The 21,618-nt window shown below is 37.4% G+C and overlaps 2 protein-coding genes across 2 annotated transcripts; both read left to right on the plus strand.

Moving 5' to 3' along the window:
* The first annotated feature begins 622 nt into the window (after positions 1 to 622).
* LOC110781756 (uncharacterized) lies at positions 623 to 5,532 on the plus strand. The gene is made up of 3 exons (XM_021985806.2): positions 623 to 952; positions 2,414 to 2,967; positions 5,021 to 5,532. The coding sequence occupies exons 1-3, from the start codon at positions 814 to 816 to the stop codon at positions 5,282 to 5,284; spliced, it is 957 nt and encodes a 318-aa protein (XP_021841498.2). The 5' UTR covers positions 623 to 813; the 3' UTR covers positions 5,285 to 5,532.
* A 776-nt stretch (positions 5,533 to 6,308) lies between these two features.
* On the plus strand, positions 6,309 to 11,199 carry LOC110781755 (casein kinase II subunit beta-1). The gene is made up of 5 exons (XM_021985805.2): positions 6,309 to 7,032; positions 8,458 to 8,676; positions 9,666 to 9,775; positions 9,859 to 10,024; positions 10,721 to 11,199. The coding sequence occupies exons 1-5, from the start codon at positions 6,798 to 6,800 to the stop codon at positions 10,900 to 10,902; spliced, it is 912 nt and encodes a 303-aa protein (XP_021841497.1). The 5' UTR covers positions 6,309 to 6,797; the 3' UTR covers positions 10,903 to 11,199.
* Positions 11,200 to 21,618: the final 10,419 nt, after the last annotated feature.

Raw genomic sequence — 21,618 nt, forward strand, 5'->3', positions numbered from 1 at the left:
ATTGGATAAAAATTATCCAATATAACATTTTTTATTACCAATCATACAAATGACTCATATTGGTACCACTTAGCAGTGTAATAACTACCAATATCAAATTATTACGTACCCTGTCCATTTTAAACACAAGACACATTTGAAATAGATTTCGTCGGGTCAACAAGTGGTTTGTGACCATATTAGATACAAATTATCCAATACAACCTTTATTTTAGTACCAACAAGGCAACAAAGAGTATATCATACCAATAATGCAAATGAATTGTATCGGTACGAGCTCTGCCCGGTCAATCCCCTTGATTGGCAAGGTAAGCATGTCAAGTGGTATTTTCATAAATAAATTGTCAAAATATACAATCTAAATATTTACATATACAATCTCTTTCTATATTAGAATTATTTTCTTTTATTTTAATTTTTTGTAAAATATCAAATATATTGTACAACACAATCTTTAGATTGTATATTTTTTCATTATATTTACGAAAATGCCACTTAATATGCCAATCAAGAGGATTGTTTTGAAATTTCTCGTATCGGTACCACTTAGCAATATATTGATAAATCAATAACACACTAATCAGTACTAATAACAAATAATTGGAGTATTAATCAGAATCAATTTCATCGCACTAAGCCACTTTTGACATAAACTTTGTCGGATCGCAGGATACTTGAATTAGGAAATCAAATGCAGGAACACTGAAAATTGAGAAACACTCGCAGTATTAGGCAAAATTGCAGGGTGTAGAAATTCCAGAGTCCATAGAGATGGAAGAGGAGAAAGAAAGAAGAGAGGTGAAGTAAGAAGCAATGGAGAGAATTACAGAGAGACTATCAGCTTTGGAAAATCTATACTTCCCACAAGCTCTTCTTTCCAAGGCTGCCACCCCTTCCCTCCGCAAGCCCCTCCTTCTCGACCTCCTCCGCCGTGACGTCCCCGTGTTTTTAGGTAACCACCACCGCGCCACCGCCCCCCTTTTATCTATCTCTATTTTATTTTTCTCTGCTATTTTCACCCTCCTGTTTGCTCGAACTTTATGTTGTTAGTTTAATTTGATTTTATTTTTCTTTCTGGGAGGTGGGGTTGAATTTGTTTTTAGTATTGATTAAGTTGATTTTTCTTCAATGTTTTGAAACTTAGAGCTTAATTCCTGAAATGGGTTATTGGCATTCACCAATATAATTAATTGGCCTCGTTTGAGTGATTGATCATGGTTATGTATTAATCAGTTTATTGTTTAAGGGATTATTGTTCAAATTTGACAAGCTTAATATCAAAAGTTGGAAATTCCTTCTTTTCTGGGTTGGTGGGAAGTGATTAGAAGAAAGTGCAAAAACATTCTAGTGATTGGGAATTTATTCCACTTTCAGCAGGGTATATAAGTATATTGGTGGTGGATGTTATTAGGGGTTTGTTTGATTCAGTATTACACTATTACCAAAGTCCAACTGCACCTTTGTAGTTGGTACACGGAACGGGCAAGAACGCAATACGTTACCTAATTTTGTTAAATCAATCCAAAAGTGTTCTTCTATACCAATTCGTATGTTTCAGATCGTTGTTTGTAGGGGGTTAGATATTGTTGTTATGTTGTCAAGCTGATTATGATAGAAATTATGAAATTAGAACTCAAAAGAGTCCGAACAAGTGTCTTTTTTGAAGAAGAAATTTTCATGTGAAATGCATGCTACATTGGGAAATTGTACCTTTGGCTGACAGCATTTGCACTTTTAGACTTGAAGTCCAATATTGTTGTTAAAGAATTGTTAACCATGGGTTGAGACGGGTGGAGAAGTTACATTTCCCTCTATAGGAACATGATAAAGTTTGCACAAACTTTCTTCCTGCATCAAACAAAGGCCTTACATTGTGATGTAAATGTATCATTATACTTCTTATTTCTGCAAATAGAAGTCAAACGCTTTGGAAATAGTAACTTAATACTTATAATTTATTCTTAGACTTTCGAAAATACAAGTTAAGTGATTGAGATGACATACCATTTAAGTGTAATTCTATGAAGTTTTGCAGTGTTGTTACACTGCATGACTTTGTTGGTAAGGGAGACTTATTATTTGTTACGTGTTCCTTGGTGCAAATTTAAGCTTGTTTCCTCTTCTCCTCATTGCTTAAAATTATATGTTCGTTCTCTTGAATTTAAATCTATCTCTCAGACTCTCAGTTGAACCACATAAGTAAGCTATTTTATTACACAATTTCTCCTTTGCCCCATTTTCCTATTTCATTCATTGACAGTAAGTTTGTCTACTCCCGAAGAACTAAATGCTAGAACTAATTTTTTTTTCTTAATACTTCATTCATAAGTAAGCTTAATATGTGGCTATGTAACTGAGTAACTCATTGTAATGCTAGAACTAAATTAATATTTTTTTTTCTCATTTCTTGCAGAACGCTATGGTCCACAACTGACATCTCAAGAACTTCAAGAGTTCGATGTCTTAAAAGATGACTATGAAACTAATTGGCACTTAAAGCATCTAAGAAGCAAGCTCACTCCAACTTCAGAGCAAATGCGCTTTCAGTCATTAACTAAAAAGAACAGAAGAACTGCATATATGGATAAGCTCATAAGTGAAGGGCATTACTTTTCTGAGGATTCCATGAGAGAGAGGGAGCCATATCTGCATCATGAGTATGTGGGTAAATTTCAAGATCCTTACGGGAGAAGCATGCCCAGGCCTGGGGAGCGGTGGTCAGAGACTTTAATGAGACGGGCCGAGGAGGCAATATTGCTAGCGAAGATCAGAGGTGAGCAGCAGAGATTAGGTGTTGATGAGAGTGAATGGGTTGGTAATGAAGGAGCGAGCCGAATGGAGGAAGAGGAAGACGAGGAGGAGGAGGAGGAAGAAGAAGAGGAAGAAGAAGAAGAGGAGGAGGAAGAAGAAGAAGAGGAGGAGGGTGAAAAAGCTAATGTTCATGGAAATGGGGTGACTACTTCAGAGGTAACTTACTCCATGAACTTCTTATGCTATGGTTCCAAGATTAGATAAATACAATACAATTATCATTTAACTACAACTTATACGAAAAAATGAAAGCAATATTTGATTTGGCAGGAGAAGTAGAAATGGAACTGTAAGGGTAAGAGTCAATTGGCAGTGACTAATAATGAACAATAAAACGAGTAGAAGATGATGTCTATGATTTGATTGTTAGTTATGTACTAGAACAAGAACCTGCTTCTTTATGTAAGCATCTGATAAGTCATAATATATACATTGCATGCTTGCATGAGGTTGGACACTTATCTTCTGCATTGTATTTGTGGCACTAGGTCTGGGCTTCAAGTTTAAGTGTTTGGTAAAGGTTTTAAATATGGGTTCTTGGAATCTAGCTGATTTCTTGGCACTTGAAGTAGTTAGGCTAAATATGTTTTAGCTAGGCGGTAATCGTCTTGAATACTAGGGAGCCTATACCCTTTCCATGTATCCAAATATACTGAGTTTCAGGTAACACTATGGTTTAAAAGTCTAGGCAAGGAGATAGTTGCAAGTCATGGTTATCCGTACGTCATGGTTAAGAGGTATAGGTGATTTGGGAACACCAAATTTGTTTACTTGGTATCTTTGAGAGTGAGCACATGGGGTTCTTCATTTTGGTTGATGATGCAAGTGTATTTGGATTATTTTTTCCTTTAGGGACCTTAAGGGAACTAAAAAAATCAAGACAACATACATTACATATGCCAATTGGCAAAGTGTTTATCACTCATTGGAAACAAATACTTACTACAACGGAAGTCGTTGCACAATATGCTACTTCCTCCGCCTTTTTTTAATAGTTGCAACACATTTTTTCACACACTTTAAGAAAAAAGAATCAAACTTCTTCATTGTGAGGGCATTAAATGGAAAGTTCCATTATTTTATTTGGTGGGTGAGAGGTTAGGAGTTAAAAAGGAAAATAAAGCGAGGGTATAAAGTAATGCCTACAAAATAGGTTTCCATTTATAGTGTGTTGCAAGTATTGTGATGTTTCCATTTTATGGAAGTGTTGCAACTAAAAGGAAACGGAGGAAGTATTACACTGGTGATTGACGAAGCCACTTGGCCACTTGGGAAAAAGAAACTGTAGACATGAAGACTTTGATTCTTGCTACTGATTTTTTTTCTTCCCCCACATGCTTATAACACCATAGTTGTAGTTAACGGGACTGTATTAGGTAGCTTGAAACTCATAAGTCAATAAAGGTGGATCTTCAACAATTGTGGTGGAGAAGAAACTAACATTTCAACATAGCTGCTAGCTAGGTTATTACACAATTAATGAAGATCAAATAAGTTGTGTCAGTGAAGGTACAGTGTGGCCTAACGTTCTTACCAAAGTGAAGAATGAATGGAGGAGGAGAGAGAAAATAGTCGGTTTTTAAACTGACTTCACTCTTGGAAATGAGCCCATTCTTGACCTCTTCTGCATATTTGAATTTTGAACTGCTTAAATAGAGGAAGAGTTTACTGGAATGGTTGATATGCATGTATATTCTCCTAAACAAATACTTCCCCCATTCGTATTTATATGACACAGTTGGGTTTTGGACACTATTCACACAAACTCATTTGACTTCCTTTTGTGATTTATACTTAAGAAAAAAACATAGTCGTGTGGGTCTTGTTAGATTCGCCTCAATAAATATTTCTTAAATATCAACTTTTTATAGTTTTTTCTCTATAATTGAAGATATTAATGTTTGAAATCGGGCATTGCCAAACGTGTCTAAATGATTGTGTCATGTAAATAAGAACAGAAGTAGTATTGTCTAGGGAAGATTATTTCTTTGGCATGCCAAAGTATGTTAATTTTTATTGAGCATGTGTACTAACTTAACTATTTAGAGTCGGGTTAGTTGCAAGCATATTGTATACGTGTGACATCAATAACATGATTTATCTTATGGGCTTAGAGAAACATTAACATTGACGTGCTTAGAACAAATCAAGGTACCTGTGCCTGACTAAAAACATTTGTTTTTCACTTTTTCCCGTTAAACTTACGCAGGTACAACCTGTGCATGATCAAGATGGAGCAGCAATCAATGGCATTGCTTCCGCCAGTGAGAATGTTGAGAGACCGATGTTATCTCCAGCAGAAATACAAGACCAGTTGGATCAATTCACTTACATAATGCAGCAGAAATTCTTATCTGGACAAGATCATGAACATGTCAATTATTCCAAAATAGATGAAGATGAGACCTTGGATGATCACTGGTCAAAAGAAGCCAATTGTGATGCTGAGGAGAAGTACTTTGAAGAAGATTGATCAGATCATGGGACTGTATGTACAGTGTAGTGTAGGAAGGTGTTGAAGTTATGTAGTTTTATGTTTACAGTTTTGCCTCTCTCTCTCTTGACTTGGTTAGTTTAAATTTCTTTAGTTTTAGTCTTCTTACAAAGTACAAACATAGACTGGATAATTTTATAATGAAGCACCTCAGCACGTTCAAGTATATAAACTCTCTTATAGACTGGTTCACTTTTTATAAAGTATCTCATCCTTTTGGGGGACTATGTTGTTTGAACTCGACTCCTTTGTTTCACGATCTCATTTTAGGTTTTCCAATTTCCGAAACATTAATTTAAAGCTACTAAACTGTCGTTTGATTGAACACATAGAATGGTAGAGATCTCTATTGTGAAAGATGGTCGTGGGCCATGGACCTGAATGGGCCATGCCCACTCTGTATTGGGTCACGCTGGGCCGGAAGTTGCAAAACAGGACTCAACCCACACCCACGGGCCGTCGTGTCTAAGTTTAATTTTACTAAATTTAGCGTGCTTTGTTGTGTCGTGCCCAGTCCCATGATTTCGTGCTCGTGTCGGGTTGTGCTTTCTTCGTGCTCTTATAGGGCTGGGCTTTTTTCGTGATGGGTCGGTCCAGCCCGGTTCTCAACCATCTTTAACTATGTGCATCACCCCCGTTTTTTAGGTTGCACTTTAGATCAAAGGAATAAGCACTAGTGGTTAGTTTAGGTCATGTCGTTCAAAACTTCAAATGAACACAAGAAGTAACCTCTTTGAAAATGGTTGGGTCAGGTACGTGACTCTGTTTTTGTTACACTTACGGTTCATAATTTTATGTCAAACAAACAAGCACTAGTGGAATAGTGGTTGGTTTAGGTTTACGACCAGTAAAGCGGGTCCCGCGGCTCGATACGTGCTCATTGTGTATTGGCCAAAACAAACGGTTCGAACCACCACTAGCGTTTCCCTTTTCACTTTCTTGTGTCCAGCCAAAAGAACCCAGCTAACAAACGCCCAAAAGATAGAGGCAAAGGGGGGAGACAAAAAATATCTCCTCCCAACTTTTTTCAAAAAAATTAAAAAAAAAACAAAAAAAAAAACAACTGAACACGAGAGAAACGAAACAGAGAGGGAGAGAGATGGCTTAGCTCGCGTCTCCTTTCTCTCTCCTAAACCCTAATCTCTCTCTCTCTCCTCTTCCTCAATCGCCGATTCACTCTCTTTCGATGTGTTTCGCATTTCAACAAGAACCCTAACATCAAAGTTTTCAATCTCAAATCTCCCAATTTCTCGAATCTAGGTTCTGAAGTTCTACGTTTTTTCCTTTTTCAATCCGCCATTTTTTTGTGTATCAGTAGTTTTCTATTCCGTTTATTAAGTTAGGAAAACTGTAGATTGTAGTTACCGATTATTGAAAGCTGTGTTTGAAGAATAAACAGTGATTGGTTGATTGATTGATTGATTGAGTGAGCGATTGATTGATTGATTGATTGAAGTTTGCGTTAAAAAGTTTATCGGGAGGAGGAAAAGAGATGTATAAGGATCGAGGATCGAAAGCGGATATGGGAGCGGTGGATCGGAAAAGGATCAATGATGCGTTGGATAAGCACTTGGAAAGATCGTCGCCGTCGACTTCAAAAGGATTGAACGGTAAAGATAAGGATAGGTTGTCGGCGCAGTCGATTATCAATTCTACTAGCGGTAAACAGCCTTCTGATCAGAGAGATTCCCGCGCTATTTCTCTCTCGAAGAATCGATGCTCTGATGGTCAGTTCATCTTTCTATAATTGGAATGCCGGATTTCTTACTTTATATTAGCTATTTTTATTGTTTCAGTGTGTGTTTTTAGGTAAATATAATAGGTTTTGATGTGTTTTGAGAATATTGTTTGGTGTATGTAGTTTCCGGTGGGGTATTTTCAGTTGACTGAATATACTTTGATCTATTTTGCCTAGAAATTCGAGTGATTTTGGTCGCTGATTGATTGATTAAGGCTGCATTTTTATTTTTTGGGGGGCATAGTTCTATCATGGAATCTATTCTGTTCCGCGTACAAGTTCATGGGGTTTTTATTTAAGAATGGGAGATATAGAGGCTGTTTTCCGTGGTTAAAAGATAGGTATTCGGTCAATGGAACAAAGTTCGTTGTGTGTCTTATCAAAGATATGTGGGGGCATTGGAGCTATACGAATGAAAACTGTTAGATTGAAAGGTGATTCGAAATTTGGAAAGGAGGTGTTATTGTGAACTAGTACTATACTACTATATGATGATATTTTAGCTCTTAAAATGTTAACTAAATCAACCTTTAGATTAAAAAAGGTGCATTCCTGGTTTCTTGTTCAAATGCGAATTTCTGAGCCGCTAAAAATGGAAGGTTGTTACTTGAGGCAGAGGAAATGAGAATAAGAAATCAAAAGGTTGTGTGAGCAGACTATGAATTATAAGAATAAGTTGGGATGTGCTATTTCTTGTGTTCTTGATCTATCTTCTTTGAAATAATTAAGTTTCCTAATTTACCATGTAAATTGGAGTTTTAGGTAGGGATTTTGAATGGATATGAAATTTGGATACATGGGTTTTTGGCCTGGTGTTTGAGCCTTTGAGGTAGAAGGAAGGATTTGAGCTCCTTAGTCAGAGTGTTTCTGGTAAAATGTTTCTGAATAACGGTGTATTTTGTATGATGGATGAGGCTGTGGCAGTGTATTGGCTGATTCACATCGCTGTACTGTTAATTTGTTGGTGTTCAGCTGTAGGGTATATAAATTTCTACTAGTGGATTGTTTTTGTCAGTTACAGTTGCTTAGATTTGTGAGCTTCATTTTCTGTTTTGGAGGGATTTATGTTGTACATGCTACTATTATTCTTCACAGGTACTCCGTACTACATTACCTTGCCGTTTTAATTAGAATCAAGAATCACGATATTTCTTCCACTTTCTGCATCTTCTCATTCCTCCCTGTCTCTGTATGTGCGGGCATATGCAGGACATTTCTAGTTGCAATCAAGTGTCTGATCGACTTCTCTGTTTTGATTTCTGTAGAAAACATGACTTTTTTGACGACATATTGCACCATTTTCATTAACTTCTCTGGTTCTTTCATTCTTTTCGTTATGTGTCTTTTTTTACCCTTTCATGTTTTGGTTTTCCTTTATTGCTGACTCTTTTGATGTTTGCATCTTGACTTGCAGACGAATCAGAAACTGATAGTGAAGGGTCTGATGTCAGCGGATCAGATGGTGATGACACATCTTGGATCGCATGGTTTTGCAACTTGCGGGGCAATGAGTTTTTCTGTGAGGTTGATGATGATTACATTCAAGACGATTTTAACTTGTGCGGGTTAAGCAGTCAAGTTCCATATTATGACTATGCTCTGGATTTGATACTCGATGTGGAATCCTCACATGGTGAGTTCTAATTTCTTTCACTTCTCCATGCCGCCTCCCTGAAAGCCGGTCATGCTTATGGATTGTTTCTGAATATTCCCTGTATGTTTATGTCGCATATCTTCTGTATTAAATATTGAGCATATTTTGCTGTTGTTGGCCCTGTCACACGACTCACAGTCACACTGTATCGTTTGCTTGTTTATTAATGACACCTTTTTTTTTTGTTAATACGAAGTACTAAATTATTTAAAAGATAGGGCCTAAGGGTTTGCCGAACTGCATATTTTTAACAAGAAGCCTAATGTCGCTTGAATTTGTAAACTCTGCATTTGAAAATTAACTTGTCTCTCCAGTTCCAAACTCTAATGTTCTTCACAATAATCAAGTTGATTGTTAATACAATTCAGTGTGATTAGTCTTTCCTTTCATTCCGGAGTTCATGTTTCTTAACCTTTGGCCTTTGGGGACTGAATGAATAAGAACATGTGGAGGAAATGGGTTGTAGGAAGATTGATTTTTCAGCTATTTGAATGTTTTTTGGTATGTGTGAGTTGAGGACTAAACAATCTCTTTGTGCATATAATCATGGTTTCTAGGGTCCCAAGGGAACCTTACACCGTACTTTTTCTGACCCTTAAAGATTGTCCATCCAATGTTTTCACTCCGTTAAGAGTTGTATTGAGTTGGTAGGTATTTTATTTTAACATATTGGGTAGCAAATAGAGTAAAGAGGGATGCTGTTAGAAGATATTAGCAAACTTTATTTCTCTCTTTGACGCTCTCATAGCAGATGAAACTTGGAGATACCACTTATACAACTTTTAATACGTTAGTTAGAAGATTCTATGTGTTCTATTTTTAAAACCTTGTGATTAGTTTCTGTTAATGAATTAAATTGAATTGTTATCCTTAAAAGTTTTATGACTTCTTACAGGTCTCAGATATTTCCTTTGATGGTGATTTCTGAGTTCAGTATTTGTCTTTACGGGGAATTTCTTGTTGTACAGGTGATATGTTTACTGAGGAACAGAACGAATTAGTCGAATCTGCAGCAGAAATGCTCTATGGTTTAATCCATGCTCGATACATATTGACAAGCAAAGGGATGGCTGCAATGGTGAGATTTGTTTCAGTTACATAATGACATACATATGAATCTAGGATTCTAAAATACTAATATGGTCTTCTGTGAGAACACAGCTCGAGAAATACAAAAACTATGACTTTGGGAGGTGTCCAAGAGTTTATTGCTGTGGACAACCTTGCCTTCCAGTTGGGCAATCGGATCTTGCTCGATCAAGCACCGTAAAAATATACTGTCCTAAATGTGAAGATATTTACTACCCCCGGTCCAAGTATCAAGGCAGTATCCTTTACTTAATTGGAAACCTTTTTAAAGTTCCCTCTTGCTTGCTTTCATTTACACTTGGTATTAGTAGCATTTTCTATGCTTTGTTCTCTTCGGTTTAACTATTGCTTATTGCGGATGTGGATCCATAAATGTTTTCATGCTGTGCAGAATTTGATCAGCTAGCTACACAATCTCGTTGTTCCCTTTAAATTTTTCAAGTCATTGCATCCAACTCACTCTGTTAAATTGTTTATCCTTCATTGGCATAGAAGACATATGTTGGGCATTGATGTGATTGTCTGTACATGAACTAGCTTGAGTTGATTGTTGCATTTTCCCTCTGCCATGTGAATCATTCACCATTACCGTTCGACTTATTTTGACTGAATTTATATTATCTGAACTTATCTAACTTATCTGAACTTATTTTATGTGAACAAAAACTTATTTTTTCTGAATAAACTTATTTGTGTAAAAATGTCTGAAAAAAACTTAATTTGTCCGAACTTATACTATCTGTACTTATACTATCTGGACTTGTCTGAACTATTATTGTCTGAAATGTCTTTCACGGTGTTATATTGTCGTCTGAGAAAGAAAAAAAAAAATCTGATTGCGAGTATCAATTGTACCCCTGTAGTGGTTGTAGTAATCTTAGATTCATTTGTTCTTGAGTTTTCTGTTCCCTATGTTTCCTTTAACGGCATGTAGATGTTGATGGAGCTTATTTTGGAACAACATTCCCTCACCTATTTTTGATGACATACCCACATCTTAAGCCTCAAAAACCAAGTCAGAACTATACTCAACGGGTGTTTGGTTTTAAGCTCCACAAGCCTCAAAAACCGAGTGAGAACAATACTCAACGGGCAGAGAGAATCCTGCAGTCTTAAGCAAATTTGCAGCTCGTGACCTCCATGACGTGACGTGGGAGAGAGGATATGCTGCTGGATGTCGAGTTTCAAGGAGATGTGAGATCAGAAGTTGTTCTCTCGCGTTAAAAATGATATATTTGCCGTCAATGTACCATCCGAAAAAGTAGCAGTTTAAATGCTGCATTTCAACCTATCATTCATTACTATTCACAATTTTAGCTGCCTAAATCAATCAAGAGCGTTTGTAAGCTATGATGTACTTTTTCTCATGAACTCTTCTAATCAATATCGTAGTGCTTTTTTTTTAACCCTTGATTTTTTGAGTTTTATGAAATTCTTTGGCTCCCTCCAAGTTCAGTTCTCCTTCAATATTTTTGTGTATTTTTATTATGTTGTAGTTTGGGTTTATCCCGAAACTCTTGCTTTCTAGAAGAAAAGAATTGTTACCCTTTGGGATAAATTTCAGGGTCTTGAAGATGTTGTAATATGGAAAAAAATTTGGGTTACTTTTTTGTGATGCTCGGCTGAGAAACCGTTGTTTGCAGAGATAGATACGAGGTTGGTTTTCTTCAGGAGACAGCGAGGCAGTCGTTGCACCATTCACGCAGGTTAAACAGGTCGGGCTAATCTGCGGGCTAACGGGCCTAATTTTTTTAATCTGTTTGCAAAACGTAATTAATTATTTTATGGTTTAAAGTTTTGTTTAGCAAGTTATTTGTTTTAAATAGATGGAGTAAGTTAATAATGAAAGTGAAACGGTTTATCCAATAAAAGTCAAGAATCCAATATCTTTCTATTACTTACAAAATAAATAAATAAAATACAAGTATAACTTACTAACTCAAAAAATTAGTGTATCGCTATTCGACGTCCTCATATGCTAATAACGTCCGCATATTTCACATGAATGGACATTTTTGCCCTTATAAAATCCACTGACTCCACCACCATCTCCTTCATCTCTTTCACCTTCTCCACCACCATCTCCTTCATCACCATCTCACGAGCACCACCACCTTTTTCGCCACACACCATCACGCAAGAGCAGAACCACCGCACCACCGCAACAACAAGATGCACCACCACGCACCACTACTCAACACACCTGGAACGCTAACACCTCATGGACGACGACGTTCCTTCAACGTCACGGTCGTCGGCCATAGTGGGCAGCCTCGTCGCCGGAGGTTTGAATTTTTTTTATTTAAATTATCGCGTGAATGCCGCCTGGAAATGGCGGTACAGAGCCATGGTGGCCCGCCCAGAAAAGGCGGCACCGACCATGGCTGACCCGCAGATATGAGGTGGGTGTGCCATGGTAGGTGCCGCCTATTCTGGGCGGTGTCACCATGGCTCTATCACGCCATTTCCTGGCGGCAATCTGATGTTTTTGAAAAAAAATTGTACCTGTGTGTTTGCTTTATAATTTTTTTAAAAAAAATTGTTTTAATTTGTGTTTGCATTTTATAATTAGTTTTGAAATATCTAAAAAATACTCCGTAATTAATTGTAATTCGAATTTGCTCAAATAAATCGTTTTTTTCTTAAATTCAACAAGATCAAGATCAATGGCAGCAAGAAAATGGAAGCAAGAAAATGGCGCGGTGGGTGGTGAATTGATTTGGGACGCAACACCAAGATCTCAAGTACAGCAGCGGCGCGGTCCTCGTGGGTTTAAGTGCAGTGTGTGCAGTGAGGGTGGTGGTGGTGTAGTGCGGTTTGCGGTGGTGGTGGTGGTGTGATGCGGTGTCGTGTGGTGGTCGTGGTTTGCTGCGGTGACTGGTTGTGGTGGTGGTGATTTACAGGTGGGCTGAGGTGAAAGGGAGAGGGGAAGGGAGGGAGGGGGTTAATTTTTTCAGGGGTAGTAATGTACTTTTACTTTTAAAATGAGGGCGTTTTTAATGGAATAGGACGTCGAATAAAAACCCCCTAAAATTATAATATATTTATGGTTTAAAGTTTTGTTTAGGAATGGTTTCATCTTAGTTGGCTGGGACTCTTGGCTGGGGGACCGAATACCACCTCTGACGAGAAGGTTGTGCAACTTTCTAAAAAAATATACTTCGTATATATGAGGTTGAGTTACTTTTACATTATTCGGAGTTACTTAACTTAATGTTTAGCGTTACTAATTTATTTTTTTCTAAAGGGTTATTATCAATATACATGTATTTGAGTTACTTTCATATTATTCGAGAGAGTTACTTAACATAACTTTTAGCATTACTAATCTTAATTTTAAGGTCACTTATTTATTTTATAAAGGTTATTATCATAAAAATTTGATTTTTTTTTTGGACGGAATATGGGTGTTACTTAACATAAAATTTCAGGTTACTTATCACAGAGAATCATACGTATAAATGTGGTTAGTTTCATATTATTAGGAAGTTACTTAACGTAGTACTAAGGTTACCTAATTTTTTAACACGAAAGTGTGTTATCGTATGAATTTAGGTTACTTTTATGCTATTCGGAGTTACTTAATATATTATCTGGCGTTATATTTAATCTTAAGGGTCACTAATCTATTTATTTATTTTAAAATGGGTTACTATCATTGAAGTTTGATTTACTTTCATATTATTTGGGAGTTACTTCACATAATATTTGAGATTACTAATTAATCTTAATCTCAAGGGTCACTATTTTTTTAAGAAAAAAGGTTATTAAAGTGTATCATATAAATGCGTGTCACTTTCATGTTATTTGAGAGTTACTTACTATTATATTTAGTGTTGCTAAATCGAAAGGTTTTTTTTTTCTGCTTTCCTTTTTATTAAAAAGGATTATTATCAATATATATGTATTTGAGGTTACTTTAATATTATGCGGAGTTACTTAACATAATGTTCAACATTACTAATTCTTTTTTTAAAGGGTTATTAATTTATTATCAATACATATGTATTTGAGTTACTTTTATACTATTCGGGAGTTATTTAACATAATATTTAGGGTTATAAATCTTAATCTTAAGGTCACTAATTTATAATTTATAAAGATTATTAACATAAAAATTTGAATTACTTTTTTTTTATACGGGATATGGGAGTTACTTAATATCAAATTTGAGGTTACTGAGCTTAATGTTAAGGGTGACTTTTTTTAATAAAGAAAAAAAATGTTAATTATCACCGAGAATCAGACAATATAATTGTGGTTACTTTCATATTACTCGGTAGTTACTTAACATAATACTAAGGGTTACTATATTATTTAACAAGCAAGGTTGTTATCGTATGATTTTGGGTTACTTTTATGTTATTCAGGAGTTACTTAATATAATATTTAGCGTTACTATATTAATCTTAAGGGTCACTAATCTATTTATTTATTTATGTTAAAATGGGTTATTATCATTAAATTTTGGGTTACTTTCATATTATTTAGGAGTTACTGTTGGAAATTCTCATTGGGAAACACAAAGGAAAAAAGGGTGAGTGAAAATTCAAGAGTCCCACATTGGAAAAACTCTTCATATTCCTCTTGTTTATTAATTGGGGAATGAGTGTAACTCTTGTTTAAGAAAGTGTGAGAATGGTATGGGTGGACACATCACACACACGCGCGCGCGCGCCGGGCCGGGCGCGGGCCGCGGGCCTTGGGCCTTGGGCCTTGGGCCTTGGTACTTGGTACTTGGTACTTGGTACTTGGTACTTGGTACTTGGTACTTGGGAATGCGGTTCGCGGGCGTGGGGTGGGTTTTGTCGGTCAACCCTATTCTTTTTGGTAACTGGACCGTTTTGCTTAAGTCATTGTTACGGGAATCTGTATTGATTACGTAACCGTTGGATTAATTACCATTAATTACGTCCGTTACTACATTCAATGTCTCTGACCGTTTTTGGCTGTTGCAACATTCATTCCCTCAGCCGTTTTTGTCTGTTGCAATGCTTTCCTTCTAATTATTTAAATCAGAGTTTCAGTTCCCTTCTCACAGAAAATCATACACACAAAATACGAAAACACATTCTTACTCTCACACAAAATTGCTCTCGGTTTTGGGCATACGTTCTGACTCCATTCGGCTTTGTGAGTGCACACAACGTCGGAGTTGCGCTAATCCTGGAGGGCGACCGCATTCTGTTCTACTGCACCGGGAGGTAGCGCGGAATCGTCTTTTAGGACAGTGGGTGTCCACGACGCAACAATTGTTCTTCGTTCAGTTCATCGAATCAGATAAGTTTGTTCTAATTTTCGCTTTAATCGCAACAATCTAAAAGACGATTATTATGGCTTTGACTTCCAAATTCATGATTCCTGATATGTCTAAGTTAGAACCTCTTGATGGCAAGAATTATAAACGTTGGGCTGTTAGGATGCGATTCTATTTAGAACAAATTGAGATTGCTTATGTGCTTGATGACGTTGTCGAACCTGATGATGAAACTGAATTGCATGCTTTTGAGTTGAAATTTGCTAAAGATGATAGGACATGTAAGGGCATGTTGCTGCATCATATGTCGAATACTTTGCTTGATATCTATATGGGGTTTAATCATGCTAGGGATATTTGGGATGCATTAGAAAAGAAATATGGAACTGATGATGCTGGTACTAAGCGTTATTGTGTCAGTAAGTGGTTAGCTTTTCAAGTCCAAGATGATAAACCAATTATTGATCAGATTCATGCTTATGAAAATATTTGCATTGCTATGGCTGCCGAGGGTTTGAGTATTTGTGATATTACCCTTGCTATAGTTTTAATTGAGAAACTCCCACCCTCTTGGAAAGATTTTCGTAATCAGTTAATGCATAAGAAAAAGGACCTTACCTTAGAGGAGCTTGTAGGTCACCTGAAAATTGAGGAGGAAAATCGTATTAAGGATAAGGGTCAATCTGTGTTTTCCGGGTCTGCTAAGGCTAACCTTGTAGAACCTAAGCCTCATGCATATTCTGAAAAGTTTAAGGGAAAGGGAAGTCCTTTCAAGCCTCAAGGGAAACCAATGAAGTATAAGTTCAAGGGCAAGTGTTTTGAATGTGGGAAAACTGGTCACAAGTCTGTAGATTGCAGATCCAAGAAGAAGTCGGATCAGAACCAAGCCAACCTTGCTGAAGCTAATGAAGTTTCTAATCCTAACCATTTTGTTGCGGTTGTTTCAGAAGCTAACTTGACAGGTAATGTTGCTGAATGGATCGTTGATACTGGAGCAACGAGACATATCTGCACCAACAAAGACATGTTCACTACCTACGAAAAAACTGATGGTGAAAATGTCTTCATGGGTAATTCAGCTTCTGCAACTGTTCAAGGCAAAGGGAAGATCGTTCTCACTCTTACCTCTGGAAAACTTATTACTCTTACCAATGTGTTGCATGTTCCAGAAATGCGTAGGAACCTGATTTCTGGTAGCTTGCTAATGAAGGCTGGATTGAAGCTTTCATTTGATTCTGATAGGCTTGTTATTACTCATAATGGGGAGTTTGTGGGAAAGGGTTTCTGTAATGGGGGTTTATTTACTCTTGATGTCAAACTTGAAATTATGAATAAGAATGCTAGTACTTCTTCTGTTTATATTGCTGAGTCTATTGATTTATGGCATGCAAGGTTGGGTCATCTTAACATTGCTTCAATTAAAAGGCTTAAACAACTTAACTTGATTCCCAGTTTTTCTAAAACTGATTTTGCAAAATGTGAAGTATGTGTTGAGGCCAAGTTTGCAAAGAAGCCATTTAAATCAATAGATAGACAAACTAAAGTACTAGAGCTTGTTCATAGTGACTTGGGGGATTTTAAAAATTATGAGAGCAGGGGTGGTAAAAGGTATTATATTACTTTTGTTGATGACTGCTCAAGATTCACCATGGTTTATCTTCTCAGGTCAAAAGATGAGGCTGAGGAAATGTTCCTCAAATACAAGGCCGAAGTGGAGAACCAACTTGATAGGAAGATCAAGAGACTTAGGAGTGATAGGGGTGGTGAATATGACCCTAACACTCTTAAGGCATTTTGTGAGCAGAATGGGATCATTCATGAGACAACGGCTCCCTACACACCCGAGCAGAACGGGATTGCTGAAAGGAAGAACAGAACATTGAAGAACATGATGAATTCTATGCTTATTAGTTCTGGGTTTTCTGATAACATGTGGGGGGAAGCTATATTATCTGCTTGTCATGTTTTAAACAGGGTACCTCACAAGAAGCTAGACAAGACTCCATACGAAATATGGAAGGGTCGTGCACCTAACCTAAGTTATTTGAAAGTGTGGGGGTGTCTAGCAAAGGTGGCTATACCCAGCTTCAAAAGGGACAAGATTGGTCCTAAAACGGTTGATTGTATTTTTATTGGTTATGCTTACCAAAGTGCTGCATATCGTTTTCTTGTTAAAGGTGCTAACAATTCTTATGCAGGTGGTAACATCATTGAGGCAAGAGATGCCGAGTTTTTTGAAACAGTATTTCCTTTGAAAATATCTTGTATCAATGATGTGCCTTCTTCTAGCACTTCTTCTAGTATGCCTGTTGTTGCTCCTCCCACCTCTGATGTGAATTCTGAATTGGAGCCAAGGAGGAGCAAGAGGGCAAGAAAGGAAACCAGTTATGGTGATGATTTTATTACTGCTTTCTTAACTGAACCTTACTTGATTGATGATGACTTTGTTTATGTCTTTATTTTGGAAGATGATCCTAGGACCTATGAAGAGGCTATGAAATCTGTTGATGCAGTGTTTTGGAAAGAGGCAATAGATAGTGAACTTCAGTCAATCCTAAGTAACAATACTTGGGAGTTGGTTGATCTGCCTAGGGGTTGCAAGCCCATTACTTGTAAATGGATCTTTAGGAAAAAATTGAAATCCACTGGATCCATTGACAAGTATAAGGCTAGAATTGTGGTAAGGGGATTCACCCAAAGGCATGGTATTGATTATTTTGATACTTATTCTCCTGTCACTAAAATTGCTACTATTAGAACTTTGATTGCTCTTGCTTGCATTCATGATCTTGTTGTGCATCAAATGGATGTTAAAACTGCATTCTTAAATGGTGATTTGGATGAGGAAATTTACATGGTTCAACCGGAAGGGTTTGTTGTTCCTGGTCAAGAGAATAAGGTTTGTAAATTAGTCAAGTCCTTGTATGGGCTTAAGCAAGCTCCAAAGCAATGGCATGACAAATTTGACAAGACTATGACAGGTAATGGGTTCCATGTAAATGAAGGTGATTCTTGTGTTTACTCTAAGCATGATTCTGATGGTTGTGTGATTATTTGTCTTTATGTGGATGATATGTTAATTTTTGGGACTAATTTGGATCGAGTAAATGAGACAAAAAGTTTTCTAAGTTCTAAGTTTGAAATGAAAGATATGGGTGAGGCATATGTGATTTTAGGAGTGAAAATCAAGAGAACTCCAAATGGCATTTGTCTTAGCCAAGCTCACTATGTTGAAAAGTTACTTAAAAAATTTAACTCTTTTGACGTCGATCCAGTTAGGACTCCCTATGATCCAAGCATCCACTTAAGGAAAAATAATGGTGATCCTGTTAGCCAATCTGAATATGCTAAGATTATTGGTAGTGTTATGTTTCTGATGAACTACACTAGACCTGACATTGCTTATTCTGTGAGTAGATTAAGCAGGTATACTCATAACCCAAGTCATGAACATTGGGATGCTTTGAAGAGATTGCTCAGGTACCTTAAGGGTACCATGGATTGGAGTTTGCACTACTCCAAGTTTCCAGGAGTTTTGGAAGGCTATTGTGATGCTAACTGGGTTTCTGGCAATGATGAAATTAACTCTACCAGTGGTTATGTTTTCACCCTAGGGGGTGGAGCTGTGTCTTGGAAATCTTGTAAACAATCTTGTACTGCTATGTCTACTATGGAATCTGAGTTTATTGCTCTTGAATTGGCAGGTCATGAGGCAGAATGGTTGAGAAATGTGCTTGCAGATATTCCGCTGTGGGGGAAGCCAGCTCCTTCAGTTGCACTTCATTGTGATTCGCAAGCGGCTATTGCTGTGGCAAACAACCATGCCTACAATGGGAAGAAAAGGCACATTCGTTTGAGGCACAAGGCCATCAAAGAATTGTTGTCAAGTGGGGTGATATCACTAGACTATGTAAAGTCTGAAATGAACATTGCGGATCCGTTAACGAAAGGCCTATGTAGAAAACTAGTTTTGGAAACATCGGAAGGGATGGGCCTGAAGCCCGTTGAATGAATTGTAAAATAATGAACTCCTACTCACAGAGTTCAAAGGACGACATTATTGTTATAATTCGGAAGCACAAAATTTTATTTTTTGTCCATCCCCTAGATGTTATAATGTGCTTGCTACAATAGGAAAGAGGTTGAGCATACGGCTCTTAATGAACCCATACCATATGTTTGGTGGTGTGAATGTAGCTCACACTTGATGGGATTCACCTACGTAGGTGTGGAAGTGTGGCCGCTTCCTATGAGAATTGCGATATGGGCTATTCTCTAGAGCACCTATGAGCATATCCAGGTCGGACGTATGGCCAGTATAAGGCGTCACTTTATTCGCGGAGTCAGAATGTCATACATATTCAGTTGCGTGCTTTAAGTGACGGGTTTCTATCTCCCTATCAAGTTCAATACGAAAGTCACTTGGTAGGAAAGAGATCATAGCTTAAATGTCACTAAGTGTTAATTCAAGTCGAAAGACATTGACACCTATTCAATTGTTTTGTTTGCCCAAAACCAATATCCTTCTCCTTTCTTTTCTTTCTTTTCCGCATATTCGAACCTGTGGGGGATTGTTGGAAATTCTCATTGGGAAACACAAAGGAAAAAAGGGTGAGTGAAAATTCAAGAGTCCCACATTGGAAAAACTCTTCATATTCCTCTTGTTTATTAATTGGGGAATGAGTGTAACTCTTGTTTAAGAAAGTGTGAGAATGGTATGGGTGGACACATCACACACACGCGCGCGCGCGCCGGGCCGGGCGCGGGCCGCGGGCCTTGGGCCTTGGGCCTTGGGCCTTGGGCCTTGGGCCTTGGTACTTGGTACTTGGTACTTGTGAAGGAAATAATGCCCTTGGTCCAAGTATGCATTCTATTTTAAGTCTAATAAATGCGGTTCAGTATTAATTAACAAGTTAATAATTCAGTGAGATCAAGTGAGCTGAATGCCTAGCTAGAGGCCGCTTCAGTTCAAGTGGAATTAATGATATTAATCCACAGCTTACTCTTGACTGAACCCGTAGGGTCACACAAATAGTACGTAAACGGATCAAGTATTTAATGGCATTAAATACTCCATCTATGAATATTCGGAACCGACGGATCTTGGTTTCAGTGGGAGCTAAGATCGTCACAGGCAAGAAATGAATACTCCGGAAACGATGATATTGCCGGAAACGGAAATATGGATCGTATCGGAAATATGAATATTATCCAAGTCGTAGATGTTGCCGGAAACGGAAACATGGTACGTATCGGAAAATATTGTTGGAAATGGAAATATTACCAGAATCGGAAATAATTCCGGAAACGGAAATATTAAATATTTGTTCGAAACGGAAATTAATTCCGGAATCGGAAATATTGAATATTGTTCGTATCAGAAGTAGATTCCGGAAATGGAAATTTAATCGGAAGCGTATCGTACGAATTAGCATCGGACGAGGCCTGCCGGACGAAGGCCCAGCACGAAGCCAGGCCGTCGCCCAGCAAGCACGCACGCCACAGCCCAGCGCGCACAAGGCCACGCATGCGTGGGCCGCGCTGCGTGGGCTGCTGCTCGCATGCGTGGGCAGCCCTTGTGGCTGCCGTGTGTGTGTGAGTTTGAGCTCATGCGAGATTCCTGAATCTGCAAGAGTCAGTGTATGATTAAATGTCTATTCCTATTGGATAAATTGATTAAGTAGAATTCATGTAGAATTCTAATTCCAATTAATTCGCATCCTACTAGGATTACGATTCCTTTTCCATAACTCTATAAATAAAGGCCTAGGGGTCATAATTTATACACAAGTTTCAAAGTATTCAAAAGTGAGTTTTTGAGAGAAAATTAAAACACATCTTGCTCATAAAAGTGCCGAATTTTCTAGTACCTTAAGGGCGATTCTAGTTGGTCAATCTTAAGGCGGATCCGGACGTGCTGTGGACTATCTACGGAGGGACGACACTTGGAGTCCTAAAGACTTGTTCTTGTTCGGTTCGGGCGCAGCTAGGGAAGGCACGCAACAAAGAGTATGCATCTAAACTATGCTAAATGATTATGTGTAAATAATATGTTTCCTGGGTTAATGGTTGTTTCCGCATGATCTATGTAATGTCATATGTATCATAACCTAACAGTGGTATCACGAGCCCCTTATTATTTTCATAATCTAAATTGCATGAACATGGTTAAATATTACAAATTTGCAAGAATTAAAAGGGGTGATTAAATTTTCGTAATTGTTAATTAGTTGCAAATTGCGTTTATTTAATTATACGTACGCAGTTTTTCGGCAGTTTCTTCATTACTCATCCGAATTGAGTGATTTTTGTGTCAATTCCGCATGTAAAAGGCATTCTAAAATTTTGACAAAAATAATATTTTTCTGCCGAACCCAGAATTCTCAAATTCGAAGCCTAACTATGACTTTTCGAAGGTTTTAGTTTTTCGAATGCAAAATTTCGTAAATTTAAGATGTTAAATTAAATATTTGCGATTCCTGTTGATAAATCTTGAATTTTTGATTGACCTATTGCATATGTTTAACAAGTTTGAATGCCTAGTCTTGTTAATTATGCAATCTAATTTGTAATTA

This window comes from Spinacia oleracea, chromosome 6 (assembly GCF_020520425.1).
Source record: "Spinacia oleracea cultivar Varoflay chromosome 6, BTI_SOV_V1, whole genome shotgun sequence".
In the NCBI taxonomy this organism is placed as follows: domain Eukaryota; kingdom Viridiplantae; phylum Streptophyta; class Magnoliopsida; order Caryophyllales; family Amaranthaceae; genus Spinacia; species Spinacia oleracea.

Coding starts and splice junctions, on each gene's coding strand:
- LOC110781756 (XM_021985806.2), top strand. CDS start 814: ATGGAGAGAATTACAGAGAGACTATCAGCTTTGGAAAATCTATACTTC. Junction 953..2,413: donor TGACGTCCCCGTGTTTTTAG/GTAACCACCACC, acceptor CATTTCTTGCAG/AACGCTATGGTCCACAACTG. Junction 2,968..5,020: donor ATGGGGTGACTACTTCAGAG/GTAACTTACTCC, acceptor AAACTTACGCAG/GTACAACCTGTGCATGATCA.
- LOC110781755 (XM_021985805.2), top strand. CDS start 6,798: ATGTATAAGGATCGAGGATCGAAAGCGGATATGGGAGCGGTGGATCGG. Junction 8,677..9,665: donor CGATGTGGAATCCTCACATG/GTGAGTTCTAAT, acceptor CTTGTTGTACAG/GTGATATGTTTACTGAGGAA. Junction 10,025..10,720: donor CCGGTCCAAGTATCAAGGCA/GTATCCTTTACT, acceptor AACGGCATGTAG/ATGTTGATGGAGCTTATTTT.